The sequence below is a fragment of the Stegostoma tigrinum genome, chromosome 4 (genome assembly GCF_030684315.1).
Source record: "Stegostoma tigrinum isolate sSteTig4 chromosome 4, sSteTig4.hap1, whole genome shotgun sequence".
Taxonomy (NCBI): domain Eukaryota; kingdom Metazoa; phylum Chordata; class Chondrichthyes; order Orectolobiformes; family Stegostomatidae; genus Stegostoma; species Stegostoma tigrinum.
Window position 1 is genome coordinate 9583274 of NC_081357.1, and position 24406 is coordinate 9607679.

The 24406-nt window shown below is 41.9% G+C and overlaps 1 protein-coding gene across 10 annotated transcripts in view; it reads left to right on the forward strand.

Moving 5' to 3' along the window:
• Positions 1-24406, forward strand: part of LOC125452379 (serine/threonine-protein kinase MRCK alpha-like) — a 565420-nt gene that overhangs the window by 277394 nt on the left and 263620 nt on the right. For all 10 annotated transcript variants that reach the window (XM_048530678.2, XM_048530679.2, XM_059645157.1 and 7 more), the window contains exons 3-5: positions 2761-2844; positions 18602-18697; positions 21862-22010. In XM_048530678.2, coding sequence (XP_048386635.1) covers positions 2761-2844; positions 18602-18697; positions 21862-22010 — 329 coding nt within the window. The remainder of the gene's footprint in view (positions 1-2760; positions 2845-18601; positions 18698-21861; positions 22011-24406) is intronic.

A 24406-nucleotide genomic window follows, 5' to 3' on the forward strand; every position in this document is an offset into this window, starting at 1 on the left:
TATTTGACACCACTGGTTATATCAGGGTAGGTGACCCATAATACTTTAAAGGTAACAAGGTTCAGGGCTGAAATTTCAAAACTTTTCAGCCAAGGCAGCTGAAAGTACAGCCAATGGTTGAGTTACTAAAATTGGGAAAAGATGCTAGAATTGGACGAATCCAGAGATCTGAATGCCAGTTGTTCATCAGTTGGTTGTACTGTCTTGACTTTGAGTTAGAACACTGATTCAAATCCCATCCCAGTGACTTGAACACAAATGTATAAACTGACACTGGGACTACTTCAGTGGTATGTCATAGCAAGTCTGAACAAGTTGACTGAAAGAAAATTGAAGGTGACACTCCCTTGCACTACAGAAGTTATGTTATACTGTTGGAGGTACCGTCTTGTTGGCTGAGACTCAAAACCGTCCACTCACTCAGGTGGATGTAAAGTATCCCATGGCAACATTTTGAAAAGAAGCGTGTTCTGCCCAATAGTTATTACTCTTTTAATATCAATAAAACAGATTGTCTAGTCATTGCATTCCAATTTTGGGGCCTTGGGTGCATGTTTCCAACATTGCAGCAGCCATGGTTTCATCGCCTAAAGTGCTATGGGTTGTTTTGAAGTCATAAAAGACACAAATTAAATGCAAGTCTTTCTTTATAAGGTGAAATCGTTACAGAAGTCAACCTGTAGAGAAAACAAACTTTTTAGCACTGAGGTGATGAACACCAAGGTTTCTTGAGTTATTTAGATTAGCAAGTAAATAAAGGATTCATGAGCTTTCTATTTACAGGTATATCTATACTGGTTTCTTAAACAAAGGTGCCTGTGAAGAGATCTGTTAAAATTTTGACTTTGAATGGTTGTTGAGTCTGTCAGTGAAGCAGAAATCATTACTGTATGTTTTGTAGTGTGAATATTGTCTTGTACAATGCAGCCTATATTATGAAATAATTCAAGCTTATCAGAGTCCATGGTTGGGAAATGTTATTTGATGAAAACAAGGTAACACTTCATGCTAATTGTTGGACTTTTGATTTTGAAGGTAGTGTTGACAGCCAAGTAATCTATTGGATTTGAAAAAAACAGAAAACATTATTGATGTATTTGAGAAGTTTGAAAGTGACGGAGTTTTTCTCTTTAGAAAAAGGGCTCATAGTAAACACTGATGAATTATCATGTATTGATTTGGGCCTCAAATTAAGCTGAGATTATGTGCAACAATATTCAGTTTGAATGTTGTACAACATTAAGCTATTGAAAAAAAGTGGTATTTACAGTAATTTACAGTGCAAGTGCATTAGTCTATGACACTCAAGGGTCAACGACAGTCAATGTTCCAAAAATGTATGAACTACTATCAGAGCAATCCTGCATCTGAGTCAAAAGCTCGTTGATCTAAATTGCCCTCCAAAGTTTTGAGTCTGTAACCTAGCCTTGTACTTCACCACAGGACTGAGGCAGTGATGCATATTACATGTTACTGTTTTCTGATAAGGCATTAAATGAAAGTCCTTGCTGCTTCCTTAGTTGGTTGCAAAATATCTTGTGGCACTAAAGAAAAGTAAACAGCTTTCAGCATTTCCCCCTCAACCAATGCCACATTTGCCTTCAAAATACTGACTGCACTTTTAAAGAAATTCATTACCTATGAACAAAGTTCTTCAAACAATTTATTTTCTGCACTGTAAATCTCTGAGGCCAGTGTCCTGAAGCCAGTGTGTTGGTACACCAATCAGTGTGTGTGAAATCTCCAAGTGGCAGCACAGCTTAATATGAAGGCTGCTTCTGAACGTCTTTGAAGCATCCCAGACACTTTTTCTGCATTGTTTATGGGATGTGTGTATCTCTGACGAAGCCAGCATTTGTTGCCCATTCCTTAATGCCCTCAAGGAATAGTGGTGGTGAATAATCTTTGTCAAACATTGCAGTTCTTGTCATATAAGTACATATGCAATGATGTTAGGGTGAGCATTCCAGTATTTAAACCAGTGAAGGAATGGCGATTAGTTCCCAGTCAAAATGATGAGTGAAATGGAGGGAAAATCGCAGGTGTTAGTGTTCCCAAGTGACTCCATTCCTTATCCTTCAAGGTGATGGAGGTCTTTGGTTTGGTAGGTACTTTTGAAGGAAACCTGGCAAATTGCTGCATTGCATATCTGACATGATGCACATTGTATGCTGGTGAAGGAGGAAATGAATGTTTAAGATGCGGATGAAGTGCCAATCAATTGGGCCATGATGTCCTAGATGGTGTAAGTTTTTAGAGCAGTCTTGGAATTGAAGTGATGTAGGTAATGAGAACTATCTCTATACACCCTGACTTTTGCCTTGTAAATGGTGGATAGGGTCTGAGGAGTCAGGAGGTGAGTCACTGACCTGACTTTGTAGCTACAGTGTGAATATAATAGGCTCAATTTCAGAAAATCATGGTGAAACATTTAGCAATAGTAATGACATTAAAAATTGAGGAAAGATGATTAGTTTCTCTTGTTTTGGATGCTTATTTCTCTGATATTTGTGTGCCCACTGTGTTACTTGTCACCTGGGCATATAATTCTTCAGTACCTGAGGATTCAGGATTACTAGTAGACATTGTGTAATCATTAGTGAACATCTCCACTTCTGACCTTATGATGGAGAGATCATTGATTATTAATAAGATTCCATGCAAATTCAAACTCTCAACTATTTCTGCTGATTTAATTAAACTAATTTATTTGTAACTAGCATAGTAATTTGCACTATCATATTCTTTTCTTTGTTGCAGGTTGCTGTTGTGAAGTTAAAAAACGTTGAAAAGGTTTTTGCCATGAAGATCCTCAACAAATGGGAGATGCTAAAGCGAGCAGAGGTACATCAATAAGCAGTGATTATGTAACAAAATTATTAGTTTTGTGATCTAGCTTTAAACCTACTTGGTCAAACTAGCAATTTGCTGGGACACTTTCAGAAGAAATCTCCCATCAGTTATGTGATTAAAACAGAAAAAAGCAAAGATGTGCTTTTGGGCCACTTTGATACTAACATGGTATTATGGGTTTTATTACATGAGTAAAACAAACAAACCTAACCTACAGTACTGTACAATCGCAATGGCAGAAAGATTGAGTGCTTTCTGTTCAACAAATGTAACTTTGTAAATAAAGTAAAACTTTATAACCACTTAATTCACAGCCAAGAAGTGATTATTCTCCCTTCCTTCCTGTGAAAGGATGTGAATTTTGTGTCTTTGTCAGTAAAGTATAATTTACTTTGTGATAATTAGATTGGGGTTGAATACAGAAACAGTAGTAGGCTGTTCATCACCTTGTGTTTGTTCCATCATTCACTTAGATCATGGCTGGAATGCGTCTTCGCTCTGCTTGCCTGCTTTGGTTTTATAACGCTTAACACTCCTACATTTAAAAAATTTAAACCACCTGAAACAAACCTGAATATATAAATGAGCCTTTTTCAGATTGTCAGGGTATAATGGTAGGCCTTCTAATTTTTACAGTTTATACCAATGTCTCACTTGAGGGGATCCAAGGCCTGGTGACTGAATTTGCAGGTGAAGGTTGCAGACTGACTATACAACAGTAGGGTTAAGTGAAAATAAAAAATAGCTGGTAGGTGCTATTGAAGTCAGAAGTTGTGCGTCGGGAGTTAGGAGTGTGGGGGAGGTGTTAGCTCTAAAGTGGCTAATTAAAAAATGAGCAGATCCTCAAGCTTGAGTTGTGCTTTATTAGAATATTATAGCAGAGCCAGGAGAGCAAGGTGGTTTATTGAAAAGCAAGTAACTCGAAGATCAAGGTCACTTCTATGGTCAGAGTGAAAGTGTTCAGCAAAAGCATTCACCCAGTCTGCATTCGGTCTTGTCAAAGTAAAGGAAACTGAATTGTGAGTAGTGAATATTGTAGACTAGATTGAAAGAAGTACAAGTAAAATGCTGCTTCACCTAGAATCTGTATTTGGTGCCTTACATAGTATAAGGGGAGATAATTGGGCAAGTATTTCACCTTCTGCAATTGCGAGTGAAAGTGCTATGGGGAAGTGAGCAAGTGTTAGGACTGATGGAGGAGTGAACCAGGGTATCATGGAAGAAATGTTCCCTGTGAATTACAGGCAGTGGAGGGAGGGAAAGATGTAATTGGTAATAGAGTCCTGCTGGAAGGTGTGGAAATTGCACAAGACGATCCTTTGAATGCTGGGATAAGTAGAATAAAGTGAAGGCAAGGGAAGCTCCATCATTATGGGAAGAGGTGAGGGCAGAAGTGCAGAAGATGGGTTGGTCACAGCTGAGGGCCTGGTTAACCACTGGTGGGGGGATTCCTCAGTTTTGCAGAAAGTTTGTTAATTGTGTTCAGAAAAGCTTCCTCAAGCAGTACATGGAGGGTTCCACTCAGGAAGGGGCAAAACTCCATCTAATCTTGGGAAGTAGGGCAGGACAGGTAAATGATTTGACAGTTGGGGAGCACTTTGGGACCAGTGACCATAGTTCTATTAATTTTAAAATATTTGTAGAGAAAGACAAAACTGGTCCACAGGTTCAGGTTCTAAATTGAGGCAGGGCAAATTTTCATCGATAAGGCTTTAGCAAAGATTTGTAGCTCAGGTTGTGGGTGAGGTTGTTGACTTGTTTGCTGAGCTGGCTTGTTTTCATTCAGACAGACAAGTCAATCAATGAAGGCCATCACTTTAACTGGGACAAGATAACCTTAGTAGCCCAAGCCAAACATAGACACGCATGGGAATTCCTTGAGGAATGGTTCTCAACCCGTAATGCAATCAACAAACACATAGAATTAGACCCCATATACAAGCCCATATAGATCAAAACTGAAAATGACACTCCTCACCATAACGGAGCAGACAGTGTAAATTCCAAGTCGAGTAGAACAACATTACTTCATTGGACGCCTCTCTGACGATGCCACCCAGCATGGTGATGAAATGTCTGAACAAAAACAAGCCAGCTTGGCGAGCAAGAATGTTGATGGAATTAGTCAGGAGCTTGCAGAGGTTGATTGGAGTAGTTTTGTTTGCAGGCAAAGAAACCTCTGGCAAGTGGGCACCCTTTAAAAGTGTGATAGCTAGAGTTCAAGTTCTGTGTGTCCCTATGAGGTTAAAAGGGCAAGGTTGGCAGGAGTAGGGGACCCTGGATGACAAGATATTGAGGCTTTGACCAGAAAAAACGAGGAGGCATGCCTCAAGAACAGACAGCTGGGATCAAGAAAATCCTTGGAAGTATGTAGAGGATACAGGAGTTTACTGAAGAAGGAAATCAGGAGAGCAAAAAGGGGACATAAAATAGCTTTGTTTGAGAAGACTAGAGTGAATCCAAAGAGATTCTTTAAGTATTTTCAGGGAAAAATAACGAGAGAGAGAATAGGACCCCTCAAGGACCAAAGTGGACATGTATGTGTGGAATTGCAGGAGATGGCGAGGTCCTACAAGAATATTTCTCCTCTGCTTTTACCATGGAGAAAGATATGAAGACTTGGGAACTTGGAGAAGTTCGTGGTGATAGTCCATATTACAGTAGAGGACAGTCCATATTACAGTAGAGCAGGTGTTGTAAGTATTAGAATGTAGGAAGGTGGATAAATCACCTGGTCCTGATTCGATATATCTGAGAAACCTGCAAGAGGCAAGAGAAAAAATTGCGGGGGCCCTGGCTGATATATTTGTATCAGTGTTAGCCATGGGGAAGGTCCCGGAAGACTGAAGAGTAGCGAAATTTGTGCCCTTATTCAAGAAGGGCTGCAAAGAAAAACCTGGGAATTATAGATCAGTAAGCCTAACATCCTTGATAGATAAGTTACATTAGAAGATTCTGAACGATAACATGTGCATGGATTTAAAAAGATGGCATTTGATTAGGAGTAGTCAGCATGGCTTTGTGGGAGAACATGCGTCACAGATTTGTTAGCGTTCTATGATGAAGTGATCAGGAAAGTTTATGAGGACAGGGCAGTAGATGTAGTCTATATGGATTTCAGTAAGGCCTTTGATAAGGTTCTACATAGTAGGCTTGTCAGGACGGTTAGATCACATGGAATCCCGGGAGAACTGGGAAATTAGATGCACAATTGGCTTGATGGTAGGAAGCAGAGAGTAATACTGGAAGGATGCTTGTCGGACCAGATACCTGTGACTAGTGATGTGCCTCAGGGGTCAGTGCTAGATCCTCTGCTGTTCTGTTATCTATGTCAATGATTTGGATGAGAACATACCAGGCATGATTGGTAAGTTTGCGGATGACAATAAGATAGGCGGTATTGTGGAGAGTGAGGAAGGTTATTGGAAATTGCAGCAGGATCTTGATCAGCTGGGGAAGTGGGCTGAGAAATAGTAAATGGAATCTAATATGGAAAAGTGTGAGGGGTTGCATTTTGGAAAGTCAAATCTAGGTAGCAGTTTCATGGTGAATGGTAGGGCCTTAAGGAGTGTAGTGGACCAGAGGGACCTTGGAGTTTAGGTGCATAGTTCTCTGAAAGTGGAGTCACAATTAGACAGGGCAGTGAAGAAGGCCTTTGGCACACTGGCCTTCATCAGCCAGGACATTGAAGTTATGTTGCAGTTGTACAGGACATTATTGAGGCCGCAGTTGGAGTGATCAGTTTTGGTCACCTTGCTATAAGAAGGATATTATTAAACCAGAAAGAATGCAGAAGAAATTTACAAGCATGTTGCCAGGACTCGGGACTGAGTTATAGAGAGATGTTGGACAAGCTAAGGCATTTTTCTTTAGGGTGGAGGAGACTGAGGGGGTGATCTTACAGAAGTGTACAGGATCATGAGAGGCATGGATAGGGTGAATGCACTTAGTTTTTTTTCCCCAGGGTTGGAGAAATCAAGGGGTCATCAATTTAAGGTAAGAGGTTAAAGAGTAAATGGGAATTTGAGGGACAACCATTTTACACAGAGGGTAGTATATGGAATGAACTGCCAGCGGAAGTGGTTGAAGTGGGTACATTAATTTTAGAAGGCATTTGGACAACTACATGGATAGTAAAGATTTAGAAGCATATGGGCCAAGCTCGGGGAAATGCGGTTAGCGATGGACATTTTGGTTGGCGTGGACCTGTTTGGGCCAAAGGACCCGTCTCTGTGCTGTAGGACTCTATGACTTTATTTCAGAGGCAGCCCCGTGAAAAGTGGTATCATCAGAACAAATGTGACGGAGCTAGAGGAACTGGAACCTGGTGGGCTATTAACGGATTCAGTTGGACAGCCTGGCAAGCATGGCATCGGCCCCCTAAATTTCTTGCCACTGCTCACCCATTCTAACCTGTTTCCCTCCGAACTTGCTGCATTCCCTCAGATTCAACCCTGACTCTATTATCAAATCTGCGTATAGAGGTGGTGCAGTTCTTGTCTGGCATGCTGACGTCAACCTGACAAAGGCTGAATGCCATCTCGTCGACACTTCCTCCAATATACCTCAGATCCTCTGGAGATCTTCTCTACACAGATTCCCAGCAATGCACAATCTGCTCCAACCACCTTCCCAAAATCCACAAACAGGATTGCCCTTGGCAGACCCATCATTTCAGCCTCTCCCTGCCCCACTGACTATTTATTCCTATTTTGACTCTATTTTATCCCTCGTTATATAGTTTTCCTCGCTTATTTTGTGATTTATCTGATGCTTTAAGTCAGTTCCACAATTTCCAGTTTTCGGCTGTGTTCCCATCATCAATGGATGTGCAATATGATGACATAAAGAAGTAAAGCTAAGTCTTCCAAATCTGCCCTTCCCCCACTGCATCCCCAAACCAGCCCAGCTCGTCCCCTCCCCCCACTGCATCCCAAAACCAGCCCAGCCTGTCTCTGCTTCCCTAACCTGTTCTTCCTCTCACCCATCCCTTCCTCCCACCTCAAGCCGCACCTCCATTTCCTACCTACCACCTCATCCCACCTCCTTGACCTGTCCATCTTCCCTACTGACCTATCCCCTCCCTACCTCCTCACCTGTGCTCTCCTGTCCACCTATCTTGTTTTCTCTCCATCTTCGGTCCGCCTCCCCCTCTCTCCCTATTTATTCCAGTTCCCTCCCCCCATCCCCCTCTCTGATGAAGGGTCTAGGCCCGAAACGTCAGCTTTTGTGCACCTGAGATGCTGCTTGGCCTGCTGTGTTCATCCAGCCCCACACTCTGTTATCAAAGCTAAGTCTCTTGTTGAGCACAAATCATTCACCATCAGAGAGGGGGAAGGTCTGAGGATACAGTGAACACATGTGAAGAGGCAGGATTAGAAGAAGTGATAATCCATTATTAATTAATATTACATATCTCAGATGCAGGGCCATGTGCTGTCCTGATGCATCAATCACCAACATGTAGTATGCAGATATGACACGTAATGGGTGGCTAACTCCTGGTTATAAATTCTTTGTATTACGGAAAGATGATACTATCCCATTTGCTTTATTTTGCTGTGAATGATTTTTGGGAGCTGTCTGTATGTTAGTTAGATTCCAGGTGTATCATTGCGCAGAATTGATGACATCCATAACAGTGGTTATCGTTGCGCAGACCTGATGATAACTAGTTAGTTCAGCTGAAAGGCAGGAAGGTTTAGAACCCATTGAATCCCTTTTGGGTCAACAAGTTCACACCAACCATCCGAAGAGGCCCCGCCTAGACCTGTCCCCCTACCCTATCCCTGTAACCATGCATTTCCCATGGCTAACAAATCCCTGAACACTATGTGCAATATAGCATGGTCAATCCACCTAACCTGTACATCTTTGGATTGTGGTAGAAAACCAGAACACCCGATGGAAACCCATGTAGACACGGGGAGAATGTGCAAACTCCACACAGACAGTCACTGAGAGTGGAATCGAACCCAGGTTCCTGGCACTGTGAGGCAGCAGTGCTAACCACTGAGTGTTGAGAAAAAAATGTTTTCACCCAAATGGTGGTGAGGTCCTGGAACAAACTCAATTGTCTGGGTGGGAAGCAGAAGTGAGTAACCCCACAACCTTTAACAGGTACTTGGATGATCTCTGAAATGTCATGATATGGAAACATAGAAGATAGGAGCAGGAGGAAGGCATTTCAGCCCTTCGAACCTGCTGTGCCATTCTTCAAGATCATGGATGATTGTCTAACTCAATAGCCTAATCCCGCTCTCTCCCCATAACTTTGGATCCCACTCGCCCCAAGTGCTGTATCTAGTCCCCTCTTGAATCCATTCAATTTTTTGGCATCAAGTACTTCCTGTGATAATGAATTCCACATGCTCACCACTCTTTGGGTAAGGAAATGTCCATCGTAAATCGTCTACCCCAAATCCTCAGAGTGTGACCCCTGGTTCTTGATGTACCCACCATCGGCAGCATCCTCCCTGCATCTACCCTGTCCAGTCCTGTTAGATTTCTGTAAGTCTCTATGAGACTCCCCCCTCATTCGTTTGAACTCCAGTGAAAACAATCCCAAACTGGTCAGTCTCTCCTCATATATCAGACCCGCCATCTCTGGAATCAGCCTGGTAGGCCTTAACTGTAATCTCTCGACAACAAGGAGACTAAAACTGCAGACACTATTCCAGATGTGGCCTCTCCAAGGCCCTGTATAATTGCAACAACACATCCCTGCTCCCGTACTCGAACCCACTTGCAATGAAGGCCAACATACCATTTGCCTTCTTTACTTCCTGCTGCACCTACATGCTTACCTTCAGCGATTAGTGCACAAGGACACCCATGTCCGGCTGCACACTCCCCTTTCCCAATTTACAACAAGTCAGTTGTAATCTGCCGCCTTGCTTTTGCTTCTTAAGTGAATAACCTCACATTTATCCAGATTATACTGTATCTGTCATTGATTTGTCCATTCACTCAACCTGTCAAGATCATGCTGAAAGATCTCTGCATCCTCGTCACAGTTCTCCTTCCCACCCAACTTGATATCATCCGCAAACTTGGAGATGTTACATTTTATTCCCTCGTCCAGATCATTAATATATATTGTGAATAGCTGAGATCCCAGCACTGATCCCTGTTCCACCCTGCTAGTTACTGCCTGCCAATTTGAAAAGGACCCATTAATTCCTACTCTTTGTTTTCTCTCTGCCAACCAGTTTCCAATCCACCTCAGTGTACAACAGCATTCAAGACTATAGGCCAAGCGCTGAAGATCTTTATGGGGAGGTGACAGCCTAGTGGTATTATTGCAAGGCTGTTAATCCAGAGACCTAGGGAATGTTGTGGGACCTCAAGCCTCGAATCCTGCCATGGCAAATGGTGGAATTTGAATTCAATGAAATTCTGAAATTAAGACCCTAATGATGACCATGAATCTATTGTTAATTGTCAGGAAAAAAACTATCTAGTTCATTTGTGCCCTTTAGCTAAGGAAATCTGCTATTCTCTGGTCTGGCTTACATGTAACTTCAGAGCGATGTGGTTGACTCTTAAAAACCAAAACAACTGCAGATGCTGTAAATCAGGAACAAAAACAGAAGTTGATGAAAAAGCCCAGCAGGTCAAGCAGCATCTGTGAACAGAAAATCAGAGTTAATGTTTTGGATCCGGTGACCCTTCCTCAGTTCTGATTTTCTCTTCACAGATGCTGCCAGACCTGCTGAACTTTTCCAGCAACTTCTGTTTTTGTGGCTGACTCTTAACTGCCCTCTGAACACTTAGCTTAGGCAACAACACCCTAATTATTAAAAAATAGGACTGGACTCGTGTAAATTTAGCAGTGCTGACTCGGGATGAAAAGACTCTTCTGTGCTGTATAATTTTGTGATTCATTGTGAATTGTTGTGGAAAGCATATGAATTCCAGTTAGCTGTATTTCAGTGTGAATCATTGTATAGTGCTGATAATTGCAGTTATATTCCAGTTATGTTCCTCACTCTGCAGAGTTGACAGTATTTACTTAGTTATATTCCTTTGTTCCTCTTTATGTAGGCAGATATATCGTGGTTAGTTATGCAGGTCTACGGATGGAAAAAGGATCCTTTGGCCCATTGAGTCTGCACTAGTCAAAAACACGACCTCACACTATCTCATTTTCTGGTGCTTGGCCCATAGCCCAGATGCCTTCGCGTTGCAAGTGCACATCTACTTATGTGTTAAAGGTGATGAACCTTTCAGCCTCTACCATTCTTAGAAGGAGAGAGTTCCAGATTCCCAGCACCCTCTGAGTGGAAAAATGCTTCCTCACATCCCTTCAAAACTTTTCCCCTGACCTTAAATCCATGCCCTGGTCATTGATCCCTTCACCAAAAGAAAATGTTCCTTCCTGTCTATGCCTCTGATAATTTTTTTACATCTTAATCATGTCCCCTTTCAGTCTCCTCTGTCACTCTCTTTCTCTCTGACCTCCTGTTTCTCTCTGTCACCCTATCTCTCTCTCTCTCTCTCTCTCTCTCTCTCTCTGTCGGTCACTCTCTCTCCTTCTCTGTCACACTCTGAACAGGTTATTTCTGAGCAGATAGTGCTTGATAGCACTGTTGAGGACACCTTCCATCACTTCACTGATGATCGAATGTAGACTGCTGGGACAGTAATTGGCGGTTGAAGTTGTTCTGCATTTCATGTACAGGACATAGTTGGGCAATTTTCCACATTTTCGGATTGATGCCAGTGTTGTAACTTTACTGGAACAGCGTGGCTAGGGGAGCGGCGAGTTCTGGAGAATTGGTCGTCAGTAGTATTGTCAGAATGTTTTCACGGCCTGTAGCCTTTGCAGTATTCAGTACCTCCAACCATTTCTTGATATCACTTGCTATTGAATTAAGACCGATATCTGTGACGCTGGGGACCACTGGAAGAAGCCAAGATGGTCCATCCACATGACACTGGCTGAAGATTGCTGCAAATGCTTCAGCTTTATCTTTTTAACGGATGTGTTGGGCTCTTCCACCATTGACGATGGGGATAATTGTGGAGCCTCCTGCTCCAGTGAATTGTCTGCTATCATTCCCAACTGAACATGGCAGGACTGTAGAATCTGATCCATTCATTGTAAGATCGCTTAGTAATCTCTTTCATTGACGATCCATATTGTTTGGCATGCAGTTGTTTGGTAGCTTCACCAGGTTGACACCTCATCTTCGGATATACATGGTGCTGCTCCTGGCATACCCTCCTGCACTCTCCGTTGAACCGTGGTTGATACTTTGGCTTGAATGTAATGGTTGAGTGGGGGATATGCCAGGCCATAAGTTACAGATTGTGCTGGAGTATAATTCTGCTGGTGTTGATGGCCCACAGCACGTCATGGATGACATCTGTTCCATTTGGCATGGTGATAGTGCCATACAACACGATGGAGTGTATTCTCAATGTGAAGGCTATATCCTTTAGGACCCTAACAGTTCGATCAATAGTGCAGTTGCCAAGCTGCTCTTGGTTGTGAACATTGAAATCCTCCAACCAGAGTACGTTTTGTGTCCTTGACATCATCAATGCTTCCTCTGAGGGTTGTTCAGGAGTACCAATTCATCAGCTGAGGGAGGGTGGTACGTGGTAATCAGCAGGAGGTTTCATGAGACTGCATGGAGTCCATAGATAATATTGAGGACTTCCATGCCAACTCCATCCTGACTGCATACCACTGTGCCACCACCTCTGCTGGCCCTACCTATGGTGGGACAGGACATACCCAGGAATGGCGATGGTGGCATCTGGGACACTGTCTGTAAGATATGATTCCATGAATAAGACTACGTCCAGCTATTGCTTGACTAGACTGTGAGACAGCTGTCCCAGTTTTGGAACTAGCCTACAGATGTTAGTGAGGACAGCTTTGTAGGATTGACAGGGCTGTTTCTCATTATCTTTTCTGATGCCCATGTCGATGCCAGATGGTCCGTCCAGTTTCATTTCTTTGTTGAGATTTTGTAGTGATTGATACAACTGAGTGGCTTGCTAGGTCATTTCAGAGAGCAGTTGAGAGTCAGCCACATGTGGGTTTGGATTCATATATAGGTCAGACCAGGATTTCCTTGTGTGAACTGCATTGGTGAGCCATATAGGTTTTTCTGACAATCAACAATGATTGCATGATCATCAGTATATTCTTAATTCCAGATAATTAATCTACCTGATCTGCTACCTTAATGGTCAAGCACGCCAAGGTCCCTGTGATTTTCAGTGATCGTCAGGCTCCTGCTATTCATCATATATTTCCTTGCCTTGTTTGTCTTGCCCAAGTGCGTCACCTCACACTTATCTGGATTGAATCCCATTTTCCACAGATTAATCCCACTCTATTTTACTGTAGTCTAAGGCTATCCTTGTCACTGTTTACCATCTTACCAATTTTTGTACCATCAGCAAATTTATTGATCCACCCTCCTCCATTCAATCGTAGAATCATACAGGGCAGAAGAAGCCAGCCCTTCAGCCCCTCAATTCGGTACCACCTAAAGTATATTACTTTGCCGTGGTTGGCCCCTAGCTTTGAATGTTATGATCCTTCAAGCACTCATCCAAATACTTTTTAAAGATTGTGAGGTTTCCCACCAGAACTACCCTCCTGATGGTGCAGTCCGGACTCCCACCAGCTTCTGGGTAGAATGATTTTCCTAAAATCTCTTCCTACCTTCTACTTAAAATTATGCCACTTTGTTAATGACACTTCTTCTAATGGGAATAGTTTTATTTTCATCTTATTCATGTCTCTCATAGTCTTATATGTGATCTATTGCATTCCCCGCCCCCCCCCACCTCCCCCACCCCAACCTTCTCTGCTCCAAAGAAGAAAGCCCAGTCTCTCTTCATCGCTGAAATGCTCCATCCCAGGAAACATCCTGGTGAATCTCCTCTATGTCAAACCCTTCCTAAAGTGCGGTAACCAGAACTGTACTCAGTACTCTATCTGTGGCCGAGCCGAAGTTCTGTGCAGCTCCAACGTAACCTCCCTGCTCTTATAATCTATGCCATGACTGACAAAAGCAAGCATCCCATTTACCTTCTTAACTATTGTATTAACCTGTGCTGCCGGCTCCAGGGATCTATAGACAAGCACCCCAAGATCTTTCTGTTCTTCCAGGTTCCTCGTACCCTACCTTTCATTGAGGACTCCCTTGTCTTGTTTCTTCCTCCAAAACACACATCCTCACATATATCAGGGTTAAATTCAGTCTGCCATTGATCTGTCTTTCTGACCCATCCTTTTTATATCCTAAGACTGTAAACTTAAGACTTTCCTCCTCATTATCAACCAACCAATCTTAGCGTCGTCCACATTTGTTATCATCCCTCCCACATTCTCATTTACTTCATTTATGAATGTTACAAACTAATCTAAGACATTTACATAAACCACAAACAGTATCGTCCTCATCCTCACCCCGACCAAAAAAAATCAATCAGGCTGGTCAGGCATAATATCTCAACAAAACCACGCTGACTGTTCTTGGTTAATCCCTGCATCCCCAAGTGCAAATTAATCTGTCCCTCAGAATTGCTTCTAATAATTTCCCTGCGACTAAGGTTACATTGACAGGTCTATGGTTTCCTGGTTTCCCTTGCTTCCTCTTGAATAACAATATACATTGACTGCCCTCCAGTCCTCTGGTACTTCTCTTCTGGCTGGAAAGGACTTGAAGATTGTTGCCAGCATCCCTGCTATTTTCCTCCCTTGCTTCACTCAACCGCCTGGGTTAGATTTCATTTGACCCTGGAGATTTATCTACTCATAACCCTTCCTGAACACTCAGAAGAAGTCCCTCTCTGTCTATGCTAATTTCTTTAAGTTTATCACAATCCTTCTCCCTGATGTCTTTATCCACATTGCCCCTGTTACTAGCAAGTACCAACTCAAAATGCAGAGGATCGTTTATTTACTAATGCCCAACTTAAAAAACGCTTGTACTTAGAAATGCAGTTCTACACAGGGACCACATATATGAAAATTTCCTGTACTTACGAAGAATTGCTTTATGTTGTCTTGGGTTGTGTTCTGACTTGTGTACAAATCAACTTGCGAATGGACTCCAGAATGGAACCCATTCACAACCTGAGGACTCATCAATTTAGAATCCTACCCATGTCCTCTGACTCCACCTGCAAGTTATCAGTGGTCTTTCATGGCCCTTACTCTTACCCTTGTTATCCTTTTACCCTTTATATACTTGTAAGATTACATAGATGTTACTTTATTTTACCTGTCATTGTTCTTTCATGCCCTCCTTCCTCCAGTGTGAATCATTGTGCACAGTTAGTGATGTCTAGTTAGTTACATTCCACTGTGAATCATTGTGTAGATTTGCTGTGTAAATCATTGTGCAGTGTTGATATTATTTAGTTACATTACAGTATTCATCTTTGTGCAAAGGTGCTGCTGATATTTAGTTATTTATGTTTGTGTTTGTCATTGTGTGGAATGGGTGATATCCTGGTAGCTGTTTTTCTAGAGTAATCGTTGTTTGGACTTTGGAAAGGATCTTTTTCTCTCTACGATATTATCATTGGGGCAATTTTACATAGTTATAAAAAGTTCCAGTTGATACATATGCTTAGGTGAATAATAGCTTTTTTAGTAACATTGAAAAACGAGGATAACTTTGCATTGAAGAGATTATGTTGTGTTGTATAATGCTAGACCTTGAATGCCTTTTTCATTGACAAGGATCAGTTCTTGCATCCTTGAGTCAGCAAGTAGGTATTTTTTTAAAGCTTGCTAAACAAAAATTCCTTTGTATATCTCGTGGAGAACCATTCAATCATGTAAAAGATAGACAGACAGATGGGAAGGAGTATGAATACCTACTGTTATGAGACCAAGATAGGCTGTGAGCTATTTTTGATACAAGTTAGATGCTAGAAAACAAGTTAACAAATTGGCCTGATGTCTAATTTCAAGTGCAGCTATCTTTAACTTGTTTAATATGTACAATTACATTGGATTGCAATTTAGAAAAAAAAATTGATGTAGATTAACAGTCTGGTATTTTCCAGCTGGTACAACTTGTGAAATTTCCAGGTAATTTGTGGTGACGTACTCCTCATATCTTGGTTTGGAAGCTACTGACTATACCGATTGGATTTGGAAGTAGATGGACAGAGAGAGAGAAAATCGGCTGTAGTTTAGCAGATTTATTGCCTTTAAAGGAATCTGTTGGTTATAGATTTACCTCAGCCATGTTAGCTATTACAAAGAAGCTTGTTCTTAAAACTCAGCATTGCATTACAACCATTGCATTAAAATCCTGTTTTAAGCAGCAGCAAAAACTTGAAGAATAAAGGTACAAAAAGATTAAACTCTTGCTTTTAAATTATATAGCTACAGGTTGGAATTATTTTGAAAGGGAACCTCTCTGCATCCATAGCTCTTAAATTATTGTGCTTTCCACTTTTGCCTTGCTGTACCATTTGGTATTAATTCATGTCTTCATTAGTATGATGCTATATCATGCTGCCCAATGGTGTAGGAGCCCACCAACTCTGAATGATTCACTGTTGGATATTTTTTCTCCTATCTTCTGATGTAGAGGTGGGAATATCCAATGGTTAACGTGAACCCTGCCCTCTGTTATTCTGAAATAGTGAGTTGATATTCAAGTTGGTGGTAAAAGGCTCACTAAATAATTGATCTCTTTCTCTCTTCATGCTCTGTCAATGTAGCGTCTTTGTTGTCTGAGGATTGCCAATCATGCTTCTTGTCATGATATCACTATAGGGGAAGGTACAAAGGCAGATTCCAAGAACTATGTCAGCTGGTACAGAAAATGAACTCATGCTGTTGGTGAGATAGTAGGAACTGCCGATGCTGGAGAATCTGAGACAACACTGTGAAGCTGGATGAACACAGCAGGCCAAGCAGCATCAGAGGAGCAGGAAAGCTTGATGTTTCGGATGGGAACCCTTCTTCAGTAATGGGGGAAGGGAAGGGGATTCTGAAATAAATAGGGAGACAGGGGGAGGCGGATAGAAGATGAATAAAGGAGAAGATAGGGTGAGAGGAGACACACAAGTCAAAGAGGTGGGATTAGAGCCAGTGAAAGTGAATGTAGGTAGGGAGTTAAGGGGGGATAAGTCAGCCCAGGGAGGATGGACAGGTGGGGGGGCGGGGAGCGGGATGAGGTTAGTGGGTAGGGAATGGAGGTGGGGCTTGAGGTGGGAAGAATGGTTAGGGACGCGGGGACTAGCTGGGCTGGTTTTGGCATGTGGTCGGCGGAGGGGAGATTTTGAAGCTTGTGAAGTCCACATTGATACCCTTGGACTGCAGGATTCCCGAGCGAAATATAAAATGCTGTTCCTGCATCTTTTGGGTGTGTCATTGTGGCAATGCAGGAGGCCGAAGATGGACATGTCGTCTGAGGAGTGGCGGGGGGGTGAATTGAAATGGTTCGCGACATGCGTCCTGCATTGCCTCAATGATGCCGCCCAAAAGATGCAGGAACAGCATTTCATATTTCGCTTGGGAATCCTGCAGCCCAGGGGTATCATGTGGACTTCACAAGCTTCAAAACTTCCCCTCCCCCGACCACATGCTAAAACCAGCCCAGCTAGTCCCCGCGTCCCTAACCATTCCTCCCATCTCCATCCCCTACCCACTAACCTCATTCCGCTTCTCCCCCCCCCCCCCCCCGACTTGTCCGCCCTCCCTGAACTGACCTATCCCCCCTTAACTCCCCACCTACATTCATCTTCACTGGCTCTAATCCCACCTCTTTGACCTGTCTGTCTCCTCTCACCCTATCTTCTCCTTTACTGAGTAGAAGAGTTGGCAGGTCATGTTGCAGTTGTATAGGACTTTGGTTCAGCCACGTTTGGAGTACTGTGTGCAGTTCTGGTCGCCACATTACCAAAAGGATGTGCATGCTTTGGAGAGGGTGCAGAGGAGGTTCACCAGGATGTTGCCTGGTATGGAGGGTGCTAGCTATGAAGAGAGGTTGAATAGATTAGGATTATTTTCATTAGAAAGATGGAGATTGAGGGGGGACCTGATTGAGGTCTACAAAATCATGAGGGGTATAGACAGGGTGGATAGCAAAAAGCTTTTTCCCAGAGTGGGGGATTCAATTACTAGGGGTCATGGGTTCAAAGTGAGAGGAGGAAAGTTTAAGGGAGATATGCGTGGCAAGTTCTTTACACAGAGGGTGGTGGGTGCCTGGAATGCATTGCCAGCGGAGGTGGTAGACGCAGACATGTTAGCGTCTTTTAAGATATATTGGGACAGGTACATGGATGGGCAGGGAGCAAATGGACACAGACCCTTAGAAAATAGATGACAGGTAAGACAGGGGTCCTGATCGGCACAGGCTTGGAGGGCCGAAGGGCCTGTTCCTGTGCTGTAATTTTCTTTGTTCTTTGTTCTTTATCCATCTTCTATCCGCCTCCCCCGTCTCCCGATTTATTTCAGAATCCCCTTCCCCTCTCCCATTTCTGAAGAAGAATCCCGACCCAAAATGTCAGCTTTCCTGCTCCTCTGATGCTGCTTGGCCTGCTGTGTTCATCCAGCTTCACACTGTGTTGTCTCTCATGCTGTTGGTATTGTTTTGTATCACTTTCTGGCTATCTTGCTAACTGAGCTAACCGACATAATACCTGCATTTAAAAGCAACAGCTTAAATTTGAACACATTAACCATTTCTCAGTATGTATGGCCTCCTATTCGCTATTTTGTCTAATCAGTGTGCATTTTTTTAAAATTTAGACTGCTTGCTTTAGAGAGGAGCGGGATGTGTTGGTAAATGGAGACAGCCAGTGGATTACCACATTGCACTATGCCTTCCAGGATGAAAACTATTTGGTGAGTAACAGTGCCAATTTTAAACAGTGGTTTTATTTCAGTTCAAAATAATATGCATCCCTGTTTAGCTATACTGGACGGTACACCACTTCTAAATTCACAGGCTGGATATTTGATTTCTTCTAGGCCTGGTGTTTATACATTTGCATCAGCTCGAATACCCTTTGATCTTTTGCTTATAAATTCTGTGACTGATGACACCTCTGTCACTGACACCATTGAAGAAGGAGCGACACTCCGAAAGCTTGTGTTCTCAAATAGACTATAACTTGGTGTTGTATGATTTTTGATCTTGTCCCCCCAGTCCAACACCAACACCTCCACATCATTATGTACCGTAACTATTGGTAGGGAAGTAACTGGTAGCATTAGAATTGTTTGTCCTCTGATGTTTCTCTCCCTTTACAGAGAAGTACTTCCTTTCACCTGACACTTCTCTTTCCCTTACTCAACACCCTGGAGCAAGGAAAACTGAGGAATGTGTAGCTCCAGACCATTTCCCATTTTGTTGTGTAAAATGTCGAGTGATTGCCCTCTAAGTTAAACTTTCCTTCTGAGATGTTAATGGCTACATACAGATGACCATGCTTTAAAAATATGTCTCAGTATTAATAAAGATGCAGAGAGTACTGTGGTCTGCATAGTTTTGGTCTCCTTATTTGAAGGAAGATACAGTTGCAGAGTAGTTCAGAGAGAGTTCACTCAGTCATCCCTGGTTTGGAAAGGCTTATCTTCTGGTGAAAAGTTGAATAGGTTGAGCATGTATCTATTGGAGTTTGAAATATAACATGTGGAGGCTTGATAGGGTGGATACAGGGAAGGTGTTCCTCCTCCTTAGAGGATATAGTTTAAAAATAAGTGGTCCCCTTTTAAGATCAAAAGTAGGAGAATTTTTTTTCTGAGCATCATTAAAAATGGAATTTCCTTTCTCAGCAGGTATTGGAGACTGTGTCACTGAACTGATTTAAGGCAGAGTTTAAGTGGATTTTTCATGGAGGGAGTTGAGTTATGGGCACGACACAGGAAAGTTGAGGTTACACCACAGCCAGATCAGTTATGGTCTTATTGAATGATTGACAAAACTCAAAGGGCCAAAAAGCCTGTTTCTACTCTTAGTAATTATTCATTCAATTGCTTGAGTTAACTAATCTGCCAGTTGCTCCTTGCTGCTTTGCAGTGTAAACCTCCAGGGTCGTCAAATAGTGAAGTAGAAAAGTTGATTCAAAATTAAAAATACAGATGAAAATATAAATATGAAAATGAAAGCCAGCTTAGTCTATTTAAAGAAAATGTTTGTTTCGCCAGTTTGATTGGGTTTTTAATGAGGCAGCAGAAGTAAATGAGGACAATGGCATTGATTTAGACTTTCAAACGACAGTTGAATGCGAGTATTTAATAATAAGTTTGCCAGCAAAGCTGGAGCTCATGGGAGAAGCAGGAAAGTGGCAGCATAGATATGAAGTTGGCCGAGTGAAAGGAAACAGTGTCGCGGTAAACGGTTATTTCTTGGGCTAGTGAAGGATTTATATCGGAATTTCCCAGACATGAGTACCAGAAACTTGGTCAAGATTAATGATTTAAGACTCGTACAGGAAACAGTTTCAAAATTTGTGAATGACAACTTGAAATTTTGTTAGCTATAAGGCTAATGGTTTACTTCAAAAGCACATTGACAAGTTGTTGAGGTGGACAGACAAGTGGCAGTGGAATTAAATGCAGAATCTGAAGCAACATACTTGGATGGGAAGAATGAGGAAAACCAATTTATTATAAGGATTACAATAGTAAAGTGGCTGAAGAAACAGAGAGACTTATGTATACGAGCTATTAAAAATCGAATAAGTAAGTAAAAAAGATGTAGGATCCTGGACTTTATAAATCAAGGAATAGACCAGAAAAAAAAGGGAATTCTGTGGAAGTTGTTGAATGAGATGCCACAATATTTGGTCTTTGGGCCCCAACTATTTACAGTGAGTTGGGTGACGGGAAAGTAAGCAATATAGCCAAATTTGCAGGTGACACTAAAATAGGTGGGAAAGTAAGTCGCAGTGAAGAAAAAAGTTTTCAAATGGATGTGGAGATAGAAAGAACTGCAGATATTGGAGTCGGAGACTGCACAGTGTGGAGCTGGAGGAACACAGCAGGCCAGGCAGCATCAGAGGAGCAGGAAAGCCGACGTTTCGGATCAAGACCCTTCTTCAGAAATGGGGAGGGAGAAGGGAGCTGGGAAATAAATAGAGAGAAGAGGGGTACGTTTGGGGAAAATAGGTGGGATGGTGATTGGTAAAATCTAGGAAGAGCTTGGTTGGGATTGGTCAGTAAGGTGGGTGGGAGAGAAGATTGACTGGTTGTGTCAGGTCAAGGAGGCGAGGATGAGAGGGAGGGTTGGACATGGGATGAGACTGGGGGTGGGGATATTTTGAAACTGGTGAATTCTACGTTTAGGGTCAGGTTGTAGGCTCCCGAGGCGGAATATGAGGTGTTGCTCCTCCAGTTTGATGTCACCTTCAGGGATCTTTGGACAAGCATCTCAAGATCCCTCTGATCCTCTGAATTTCCTCATGTTTTACCATTTATTGAGTACTTCCTTATCTTGCGTCTTCTTCCAAACTTTATCAGGGTTGAATTGCATTTGCCACTGACCTGCCCATCTGATGAATCCAATTGTATCTCCTTCTGTAACCCGGCACTCCCTACCAGCAATCTTTGTGTCATTCACAAACTTACTTATCATCATCCCCAAAATTCTCATTGAAATATTTCATGAATATCAAAACAGTAAAATGTCAATACTGATCCCTGTGGTAAGCCTCTGTACACAGGGCTCCAATCACACAGTCAGCCTTCTACTCTCTGTCTCCTGTCTCAAAGTCAGTTTTGGACCCATGAACATTTACCTTCTTTAACAGATTCTCAGTGCGACCTTGTCAAAGTTTTCTGAAATCCATACAAATTACATCAATTGTCCTATCCTCATCCAAACACTTGGTCACCTCCATGAAAAATTCTATTAGGTTTGTTAGGTAACTTAGTTGTATTCATGAGTGCAAACTGAGATGGGGATTGAATAAAGTATAACAATAATTGAATGAAATATAACAAACTAATAACAAGAAAGTTATTGATTTGCTCACCACTTATTTTACATTTCATTTTATTCTCAGTATCTTGTGATGGACTACTATGTGGGAGGAGACCTCTTAACATTACTCAGCAAATTTGAGGACCGGTTACCCGAGGATATGGCGAAATTTTATCTGGCGGAAATGGTTTTGGCAATTGACTCTGTTCATCAGCTACATTATGTCCACAGGTAAGATGATTTGATAGAATGGTTTGATTATGTCAGTGATCATGGAGTTAATTGTGACTAGAGAACTTGCCTTACTTAACAGTTAATCTTACCTAAAAATGATATGGTCCAGTAATAATTGTTCTCATCTTTTACATGGTTTTAAAATAAGTTTGTTGTTGTTTGGATATTGCTTTGAGCTAATACATAAGTTGGCCTTTATGGGGTTATATCTGTTTGAGCTGATTCTGAAGTTGGGGCAGTGAGCAAAATCACATGGCACTTCCTTTAAAACATCCTTTCATGAAAGCATTTTAAATTTTCAAACAATAATGAGCCATGTGCATTTAATCTTTTGTTAACTTCTCATCATCACCAACACACCTGTTCATTGGTTTCAGCAGAAAATTGATTAAAATCTGGAGGAGAAAGTTGAGGCTTCAATGAGTTGAATATTTAGTGGACTTGGTACCTAAATTTGCAGAACAAAGTATAATTGTGAGGATTGAAAATCTGCTGTCAGTGGAATAATAAGGCAAATAGAGTAGGCAGCAGGGGCTCAGAACAAATTTACTTTTGTTCTGTATCAGATTAAATTATTGTTCAGATAAAAATTAAATGAAGAATTTCCATCAGATCCATATGTTTAATATATTACTGAATTCTCAATTTTAAAACGCAGAGAGATCCAAGATTGTAACATATAATAGATGTATTAAAAGTAGAAAGCTTTCAGGCTTTTCAGCAAGAAGAGGCTACAATGACATGTTCAAGGCAACTAAGAATGTTTTTGCATGGAGCTGGGGTAAGGGAAGACCAATTACCAGTCTGCCTCTGAACATCAGTGCTGGAGCACCTGTGAATGCTGTGAATATATGACCCTGACTTGTGTACATACAATTTGTTCAGATGTGTAAGCCAGTTAAAGGGAAGGAAAATAGCAGAATTTTTCAGGAATACAGATAGGACATGAATTTGTGTACCAAATCTTCCCTCATAGAGTCATACAGCACGGAAACAGACCCTTCAGTCCAACGAATCTATGCCAACCATAATCCCAATTTAAACCAGTCGCACCTGCCTGTGCTTGGCCAAAGATCTTTTATTCATGTACTCTTCCAAATTTAAACAATCCTTAAACTTTGTAACTGTACCCACATTCACAACTTCCTCTGGAAGATCAATCCACTCGCAAACCACTCTCTGTAAAAAAAAAAGTTACCCCTCATATCTCTTTCTCTTCTCATCTTGAAATCCCCCACTCTAGGGAAAAGACACCAGCCATTCATCTTATCAATACCACTCATGATTTTATAAATCTGTATTGGGTTACCCCAAAACCTCCTACGCTCCAATGAAAGAAGTCCCAGCCTATCCAGCTACTCCTTCTAACTCACAGCCTCCATTCCTGGAAACATCCTTGTAACATCCTGGTAATTTTTTCCTGAATTTTTTCCTTTCCAACTTAATAATATCCTTCCTATAACAGGGCGACCAGAACTGGACACAGTTCTCGACAAGAGGCCTTACCAATGTCCTGTACAACCTCAACATGATGTATCAACTTCTATACTCATAGGTCTGAGCATTGAAGGCAAATGTGCTAAACCCATTCTTAACCCTCGTGTCTAAATGGGATGCAAACTTCAAAGAACGATGTACCTGAACCGAAACGCAATGCCTTGCATTTATCCAGATTAAACTCCATCTGCCACTCTTCAGTCCAATTGATCAAGATCTCTTTGAAATCTGAGATAACCTTCTTCATTGTCCATTATACGACCAATTTTGTGTCACCTGCAAACTTACTAACCATGCCTTCTATATATAAATTAGATGAGAATCAAAAGTGGGCCCCGCACTGATCCCTTTGGAACACTGCTGGTCACAAGCCTCTAGTCCAAAAAGCAACCGTCCATAACTACTTTCTGGTCTCTTGCCATTAAACCAATTTTGCATCCAATTGGCAGGCTCACCCTGAATCCCACGTGATTTAACTTTACTAATTAGTCTACCATGCAGAATCTTGTCAAAGGCTTTACTAAAGTCTAAGTAAACAACATCTACCACTCTAAGATAATAAAATGTGAGGCTGGATGAACACAGCAGGCCAAGCAGCATCTCAGGAGTGCTCCTGAGATGCTGCTTGGCCTGCTGTGTTCATCCAGCCTCACATTTTATTATCTTGGAATTCTCCAGCATCTGCAGTTCCCATTATCTCCAACATCTACCACTCTGCCCTTATCAATCTTCTGGGTTACTTCCTCAAAAAATCTCAATCAAGTTTGTGAAACACAATTTCCCCCACATAAAACCATGATGACTACCCCAACCATTCATTGCCTCTTCAAATATATAATAATCCTGACTTTCAGAATCGCCTCCACAACTTACCCACCACCAGACTTCTCCTTACA